General features: G+C 33.3%; 1 protein-coding gene across 1 annotated transcript; it reads left to right on the top strand.

The window, feature by feature from the left end:
- The first annotated feature begins 6,548 nt into the window (after positions 1–6,548).
- Positions 6,549–8,411, top strand: LOC129761136 (homeobox protein Hox-A2-like). Its single transcript, XM_055758847.1, has 2 exons — positions 6,549–6,804; positions 7,423–8,411. The coding sequence occupies exons 1-2, from the start codon at positions 6,549–6,551 to the stop codon at positions 8,409–8,411; spliced, it is 1,245 nt and encodes a 414-aa protein (XP_055614822.1).
- The last annotated feature ends 1,128 nt before the right edge of the window (positions 8,412–9,539 follow it).

Genomic DNA, 9,539 nt, shown 5'->3' with positions numbered 1-9,539 from the left:
TGTTGGTTTATAAGAATAAATTTATAACCTTTATTGTTTTGATCAGGCGCAGAACATTAAAAAACAAAGTTCACAACAAGAAGGGAATTTATTACATCATTACCAAATTACTATCAACTTCTCATGAATTACATCAATTTTGAAATGCATAGGTACTTTTTGAATTTAACCAAACGACGTATTTGACGTGCTCTCAACCAAGTTGTGACATGTTGAAAGATATGTCTCATTCTAAACAGATAAAATAACTCACTTGAGTTCTTCTCATCTTCAAAAGGGCTTGTTGTATTCATATACTTTTCGTATATCATCACAGATTCTCGATTCAATTGTAATTTGTTGAACATGTTGGCCAGTCCAGAATCCGAACCACCTGTTCAATGAACCATGCCATCGTCGACCGGCTTTCATCAACTGATGTGTTATTTTTGTATGATTAGATGAGGATTCTGGGTGTGGAAACTGTTGCAAATAGTTTTGAAGCATTCAATATACTCGAGATGATTGAAAACCAATCTGGATACTCTAAAATGTGACTCTACAGTAATTAAATACAGCGTATCAGGCTGGAACGAAAAAATCATTACTTCAACGTAAACTTCCAGACTACAAGTTCATTCACCGTTAGTCTTGAAAAAATGCCATTTAGAAGATGGATGGAATGGAACTCACGATCGTTCTTCCAGAACTACTGACGAGTTGCTATCGGTGAAATCTAACGTTGTCCTGATAGAACACTATTTCTTTTCTATCGCTAACGGAATTAACGAAACCAAAATTTTTGATCGGTAGTTTCAGTATCATCTACAAATTTACAGTCACCTAACTTTCATTTTCGGCTTCATATAAGTGAAACTGTAAAATATAGTGAATAGTATTCTACTTGCTGATGTCAATCGTTGACGCTCACTCAAACAAAACTGAGTCAAGCAATCATTTAACTGTCTGAATCATTTTTCTACCACCACGCGATCCCTTATACAACGTAAGATATCAATTATAGTCATATACCGAAAAACAATGGATTTCTTTTTCCTCAACCTAACATATATTGAATAACTCATTACAATACGCATTTATTTATTTGTTTCAATACAATAGCTTCTATAATAAAACTCACTCTTCTCTACTTCCGTATCCGTTGGTTCTACAAATTGTATCATCATTATCATCGAAAACAACAGCGTCATGAGTTGTTGTATCCATTCGATTTGCTTCTGAAATGTTATGATAGATCGTGCAAGTTAATTTCGTCATCGAAAGTATATTATCGCTATCAGTTATCGAAAGTTTGATTTTTTCTACCATATATTTATTACGATCGTCGCGGCTGTAGCATGATAAAGTCGATGCAAAAGTTATTTTTAAATAATGATAGTATATTTTGGTCCTGTTTGGATTCATTACATGGTGCTTTTTTCTATGATAAGCTTCAGCTTTTTCAACACTATCTTGATGTCTGAGTCGAACAACGTACTGTCTACGTTAGAAAACTCAGTATATGCTTCACTCAATAAAAAAAAAATCATTATAATGAATGAGTGATTTCATAAATTCAATGGACTACGAATTTATATAATCATTAATCTGTACAATAATACACTCAACATTAAATTTTGAAGATCATAATGATAACAGCTTGTAGATATTTGAAAAATAGTTCCTATAATGATAACATATTTTCACTTAATCACTTATTCCTACAAGCAATAAATTCTCTAAAACAAAATTATTTATCAATTAATTAAATTATTGAGGATTAATTAATTCTGATATTTTTTTTTTAATTTAAACTTAACGTAAATTAGATCTAACAACACTTTTTTGTATGATTTTTTTTTATAAAAATAGAAACGATATTCGCTATTTTTCCTTAAGTATATTCTTTTCGCCGACATGGTCTTTGTCACTAGTTTGGGTACATAACTGATGCTGTATTAATATATTCTATTCTATTTTTATTCCGATGCAGCATTGAGTTGAGTGAATGAAAATTAGTGCAAAATTATGTGAAAAACATTGATTGATGATTTCCATTAAAAAAAAAATCTGTTTCCATGAACAGCATATTTATATTTATATTTTTTCTTATATAGGCACTGTACCTCATAGAATGATGCCATAACATTTTCATTAACGAATATTTGAATTCAGGTGCAAGTAATATGATTACTGTATGTCTACATGAATGAAGATTGTTCACCCTGTGAGATACCTCTATAGAAACGAGCTTCTGATAATTAAAAAACTATGATGAACCACAAAAGCCCGGAACTACAGGGTAGGTCACGGAGGAGCGCTATTGTAGTTCAATTAAAGGGAATTCCCTTTTCGTAAATAATTTTGCACAGGAAACAACGTCGTTTTGTATAACAATCGATCATATTTATTCGGGTGCTTCAGTAATAGCTCTGATTTCACTTTTTTTGCTGCAAACTTGTTAAAATTGACATACTGTTAAAAGTGTTTATTCACTTAGAAACTGTTGTAATTCGAATTCTGCTCGAATATGTTTCACGAAGGGAAATAAAAATTGCACTACCACTTCCTTCGCCGCCATGATGATGCTTCATCAGAAACGCTCGATTTCCACTTTGCGTCCTGCTACCAACACGCTATTTCGCATTTATTTGGGGTGCGGTTCATCTCACCATCGCAGCATCTCCTCGTAGTTAGATTTCACCTCTATTGTAAGGTATACACTAATACTAAATAATTTTCGTGAAAGATATCCCTTCGCACAAACACAACTGGAATGTTTCTATATTGTACACCCTTTCGTTATAAAACTAAATAATGTTTTAAGCTAATTTCTTATACTGCTGTTCCATAACAGTCCTACTCAATAATAATACTTGATTAGTGATACAAGTATTCGAACAAAACAATTGTTGTCGAATAGATATTTATTATTTTTAAAATATCAATAAAAATTATTCTCAGCTTGGAGTGCCAGATAAAAAAGACGAAGTAAAAGGCGGCGTCTGCGCGGATCTACGATGTACCTTTTGTACAGAGAACGCCATAGTTCAATGTTTCCTTTGTCTGATTTGTATATACTGGTACGAACACAACATTTTATAGCTTTGAAATTATATCAATTGATTTTCTTTAATATTAGTTTAGACGAAATATTGATGATAAAAATAAATAATTATAAAATTATAACGTCCAGTTTTTGCGGTTGCTGTCATTACATTATCCCTCAAAATCAAGTTGCATTTCTTTGGAACCCGATCAATATATTAAATTCACAACAAATTCTAGATACAAAAAAAATCGTTACCAGTCAAACGTTCAAACTATATCTATGTGTTTTGAGCAATATTGTATCTTAGCGCTCATGATTTTTCATTCAAAATAATTCCATTATTGAAAAGGGTGATTGCTACAAAAATGCAGCATTAAAAGTGCTATTATGAAATAACAGATTTCGAAATACAATATAAAAAAACATCAATATAGAAATGGTTTTATATTCATGTTGAATTTAATGATTAGATTTCTCTAACGGTTGAGTTGAAATAAATTCAATGTCCTAAGAAAAGGATTAATATTTCTGGAAATTGTTTGATTATTATTGTTACTATAAGAACTACTAATTATTATTTATGAAAACGAAATGATGAGCTGTTTCATTTAAATACCATCACGTTCCACTTGCTACATGTTGTCACTTTTCACTTTTCCCGCCAGCAAGGACGTTTCTGTCTGCGATATTTTTCAAACACTCCGAGAGAAATCTGATGAAGCACAAAGGGGGAAGAATGATTGATGATCTTTTCTACCGAGGTTGTGTGAAAGTTCGTTTCTTTCCGACAATAGTACGAAATTCACATTTTATGTCAGTGAACATTCAAACATCTGCTTCAATAGTTAGTACCGGCATGAAATCATTCATATTCTTTCCCATACTTTTCGAAGCTATCTGTCTAGATGCTGATGCACATATAAATAAATGAGTATTATTCCGAAGTTTTAAAGTAATAGTAATTTCGATCTATAAAAAATATATTTTGAGTTCGAAATACCTTACAATATAAACGTAACTTTCCTGTAAAAAGAAACATGCAAACTGTAACTATATCCATGATATGTCGTAGTTGTGCGTTGAAAAATAATTACAAATGATGTATATGTATCACCTCCACTATTGTCCCTTCTTTGTTCAGACTTCTCTCACAAGTATGTTGAAAATCCTTAACGCTGATCGTCTGATAACATATTTTGTTTATATGAGCGTGAACTAATTTACACAACACACGAACCTATGCTTACTTCATGCTGATACAACAGTCCAACGCAGAATGAGTCTTGTTTATCTTTTTACAGATCGACCAGGCTAGGATGTGGCAAAAAAAAACTTGTGTAAGCTTTTTTCATTAGTTTCAGTATTGTACGATAGAGAGCGGTAGAATACAAAAGCTAGGCTTCTTGGAATATGAAAGCTTTCATAGTATTGTATTTATCTTCTGTCTTACTCGCTCTTATAATGAGACAATAAACATTTTCGATTATGGTATCGATCATAAAAGTGAATCTTGAACTGATAAAAAATTAAATATCGTCGCATAACCACAACGTGACATTAAAATTCAATTTCTTATAAATAAAAAGTTTTGCATAGTAAAAAAAATAATGATAAGTTTTAAAATATTGCAGTTTCGTACGTGATTTTTGAATTACTAACTTTATTCACTATCTCTATTGAGTATGAGGAAAAAAGTTTATGCTTTTCTTATAGAATTTCTTTTCAGTTGTATACATGCCGACAAATTTCTGATTACAAGGGAAATATAAATGTTTAAATGCCGCCGGCAAAGTTGTATAAATTTTGATAGGAAAGCTTTCCCTAAACTAAAGTTTGAAGTTTATTGGAAAATAATGAATTTTAATCTGAAACTTTTTTCTTGACTTTATATAATTGAAAATGATCAAATTTATAACAGAATAAAACTGATCATCGTATAAATTGGTCTTCAAATAATAATCGATACGCAGTCTTTCACATACGTTATTCATATTGCATAAACTGCTATTCTGTTATATGTTATTCGTTGTAAAAAAGTAATGTCAGACCATTACTTTTACATCATGATTAGTCGGAGGACTGTTTTGCTATCATCTTCATAATATCAATACAAACCGAAATGCGTACATGTGGTCTTCACTCACATATATATTCAACGGGTTGCGTGTATATAAAAATTAATAACTACTGCAAATAATCATTCAACAGTTTGTTCCATTTATTTAACTCTACTGGTACGTTTGCCTGATTTTTTTGCAGTAATTCAATTTCTATCTCGTAGAGGTATACTTCAACAACATAGACGCAAAAAAATTATTATGACAAATGTAATAATATTATAAATACTATTTAATATTCATAACTAAATTATATATTGTAGCGGCTTTATATACATATTCTCAGTGCCGAATATGACCAACAGCGACCACAGAGTAAAGGCAATATTTTTTCCCTCCAAGATAGTATTTAGCATTTAGAAGTAGGATTTATTAACGAAGAACTATATTACATATCCATTTTTCCTAAATTTCTTGACTGAACATGGCATTGCTTTATAAAATGTTTATTTTTCCCTGCCAGATCTTTATGCCCTAGTGCAATAGAAACTATAATTTCATTCATTCGATACTCGAAGCCGCCGGTATTATTTTTTCTAGCACAACGAATTTAATTATTGTTTAATATAAGAAATGTAAACACGGAAGTGCCGACGCACATCGGTAAAGGTAAACAGGTAAACACAGTCTCGAGAATAATATTTGAATATTCAGACTATTACCTGCGGTTTCCTGCGATTCAAATTCTCAGTATAGTTGGATTAGTTGCAAAGAGTAAAATTAAAATACAACAAAGACCATCATATCGGAACAGAAAATTGTTTCAAAGTTTGACGACTAATTTACATCAAAATCCAAATCCACTTAAAGTGACTGGCTCGCAAATTGTCGCAAAACTTTTATTGCTTCTCGTTGACCGCCTCGGCCGCGGGTAGTCAGTGTGGTTTCTCGGTCGCCAGTCTTACTGTGGTCAGCCTATCATTCAAGCACGTGCAAGACAAATTCTTGTCCCTGCAGTTCCTCGTCGGAAATATGTCCTCTGACAGGCCAAACTTGACTTGATTAAATCCAAATAATTTTTTGACGCCTGGCACTTAGACTAGACATATGATTCCACTCCTTTCTTTTGCAAACCTCCTCCTTTTGTTTACTGTTTGCTTTCCCTAGGTCTTTGTTCGCACCAGACGGATAGGGAAGCAGACACCTTACCGACAGAGTCATGCTATTGTCGCTTGACTTGTAACGTACACCTAGGCTACCTCACTTATCTTCTTTATTTTATAGCCCAAGTTTGTTTTGCTTTTAAAAAGGATCAAGACAGAATAATAGGCGAAACTTCCATCCCCTCCAGTTGAAATCGGTATTTAAATGAGTGACCTAGATTATTTGAAGTCATTTCATTGAATGTGGATGTGCAGCTCACTGTATAATATCAAAGTTGAATACTTAAAATCAACGTAATGTTTTCTGGTGATAGCGAAATTTTGAATATAAGTGAAAATATGTGTGTCGAAGATTTTTCTTTTCTTCCGATTATGGAACTAACAAAACTTGGTGATACCAAGAATTGGCAAATGGATATACCAAAGAGTGTTGAAACTATTTTTTTCGATCATAAGAACGATGAAGTGAGCTCCAACAGATTCAACGATTCACAAATCAGTACATCCCTTCCCGGCGAATCAGGAATCGCTTCAAACAACGCCGAGCTGGAAGGTAAGGTCAATCATTAAAATAATTGAAATAAATATCCTTCACAAAACCACAACGCCTGTTGAAGGTTGCACCTCGTGATTGAGACGAACTTGCTTTTGTTCGTGAAGGGTCGAGGGTTTTGATGGCAATATTTATCATCGTCATTTCTCATCACCTCTCTCCCATCATCACAGAGCAGAAGTAATTTGTCTATTTTCTTCCCTCTATTCATATGCTCTAAAAGAGGAAAAAGGTTACTCTTGATCTTTAGTAGATAATAAAATCCGAAATAACAAGAGCAGATTACATTATCTCTCGTGGTTTTATTATTACAATTCATCAAATTTTCAAATATTTTTTCATTGTATCTTCCATTCATGTTTTCAGTAGAAGATACAGAATTTGACAGTACAAATGTGACAATTTTGCAAATTAAAGTGTTTTATAATACGACACATTTTTCGGAACGGCGGATAAATCAAGAACAAAGTTACTGGAAATATAGAAAATTTTATTCATGCTACGGTCACTTGCAGACATAGATTATAAAGTATTTTCAAGGTTTTCCTCCGACCCTCCACATTCTTGTATACTGTAAACACATGTTCTTAATTTTTATCCCATAATTCTTACTTTCAGAATCCCAAACACCCTTTGTTACTGCCACCCCAAAGTCATATGTCGCAGCAAAACGCTCACGTACCGCCTACACGAGCATACAGCTGGTAGAGTTGGAGAAAGAATTTCGCCACAACCGATACCTTTGTCGCCCCAGGAGGATTGAAATAGCCACGAAACTCGCTTTAACAGAAAGACAAATTAAAATTTGGTTTCAGAATCGTCGAATGAAGCATAAAAAGGAAATGTCTGGAGTAAGAGAAACTAGTAAGCAAAAGGAAACATATGCGGTTAAAAATCAGCGAAAGAACATGAGAGTATTTCATATCGCTGAGCACCACAACTCTGTTGCACAAAACAATAATAATGGGCATCAACATATTGTGAACAGGCTTATGTCGCACTCAACTTATGCTCCCAATGTTTCTACAAGGGTATGTGAGAATCAACCTAAGATGGATTTATACCACGAAAAGAATACCTCTTCCTTTCATCATTTTTCCTCATCTTTATCGAAAAGTAATGAGTCATTGTCGGAAATAGAAGCTCACCTCAATCGTAATGATTTGTATCCCAGTAGAATAGATTCCAAATCTCAAGACAATCCTACAGCTACTGAAGAATCTCACCTTCCGACACAGATCAATGCGCCATACGCAGCCTCGTCGGACACGTCAGCATCGATTGATGAATCGATCCAAGGGTGCTCACATCTAACACCTATTTCTCATCACTTGTTTCCCCAACCGATGTTAGATAATTATAACCCTTTCGATAGTGAGAAATCTATGAATAGCGGAAATACAACGCCATCCGCATTAAATGTAAACAATACTAGCTGCTCTGAAATATTACCATCTGTCACAATTCAATGGGGAAATTACAATAACTATTGTGATCTTGATGCAACTGATAATCTAGAGGAACTAGATAGTTCTTCAATTGAAAATATATTTTTGTTCGATCCCACACAGCTGCTGAATGTTCCGATAATTGATAATTTTGTATGAAATCGACTTTGAAATATACTAAATCTTTTGAACATAATTAAAACTAAAGAGTAACTTTTATACTATAACAAACTAGGTATGACTAGATCATAGATGTACAAAGCAGGCATATTTATTTTTATTTTAAGTATTCAATGTTATCAAAGTAATGAGATTCATAATTTTATTTGAAAAGGGTATATACATCGTATTATAAAACAATACACATATACAGCATGGCAAGGTTTAAGACATTTGTTGAGAAACCAAAATTGCTCGGTAGCATGGAACATATCGTGCAGTTGATTATAGGCCAGTTATAAATAAACTTGCGAGTTGTGGAGAATTCTTAGTTGTTTGCCTAACGAAAAAAGAAAAAGCAAAAAGCGAAAAGGCTTCGACGCCATAATGGAATTAAAACTTCCCGTCTGTAGGAAACTGGACAGCGAATGACGGTAAATAATAATTCAATGGCAATGTGGAAAGAGGACGCATAGAAAGCGGGACTTAACATAAAGGTACGAAATGAAAATTATACATATTTTCCCACATGTAGCTCGCTTATATTCTCGTGCAGCAACATGAAACGATGACGACTACACTGAAAATTATACAAAATGAGCGCTGTTGCTTCGTGGCGACGTGGAATCATAAAAACACAAGCAAAACGTGGAATTGCATGAGCCCTGTCATTAGACATCATTACAGCTTATAACCTATAATTGGTGTAGTATTCATGGTTTGTATATGCCGGATCCTCCATCAATATGCCATGTTAATACAGCCGTACTGTTACCCCATACATATTACCACTTGGTACTTTGAGTTATATTTTCAATCAAATTATATAACGAATACTATAACAACAGAAAAATAATCCAATGCAATATGAGCTGCAGAGTTTGAAAACTATCTAAATCTCAATTAATGATTCTGAATTTGTGTTATCTGTTATACATACACGTTATTATGATCAGGTGCTATAGTTTAATGTTTTCAAATGATTTCAATAAAGAGTTACTCCACACCAAAATAGACAGAAAACAGCCGATGTTGGCTCGACTACCTCCGATGTTTTGAACTTTGCGTAGATGGTAAGATGGTAGCTCTCCAAACGTATCTTCATTTTGGTTAGCCCGACACGGCAAC

This window comes from Toxorhynchites rutilus, chromosome 1 (genome assembly GCF_029784135.1).
Source record: "Toxorhynchites rutilus septentrionalis strain SRP chromosome 1, ASM2978413v1, whole genome shotgun sequence".
Taxonomy (NCBI): Eukaryota; Metazoa; Arthropoda; class Insecta; order Diptera; family Culicidae; genus Toxorhynchites; species Toxorhynchites rutilus.
The sequence above is the reverse complement of the archived record's forward strand: the minus strand, read 5'-3'. Positions and strand labels throughout refer to the sequence as shown.

What these genes read in the sequence shown, in the direction of transcription:
- LOC129761136 (XM_055758847.1), top strand. Translation starts at nt 6,549, where the DNA reads ATGTTTTCTGGTGATAGCGAAATTTTGAATATAAGTGAAAATATGTGT. An exon ending in AAACAACGCCGAGCTGGAAG is followed by an intron (nt 6,805 to 7,422) that starts GTAAGGTCAATC and finishes TCTTACTTTCAG; the next exon opens with AATCCCAAACACCCTTTGTT.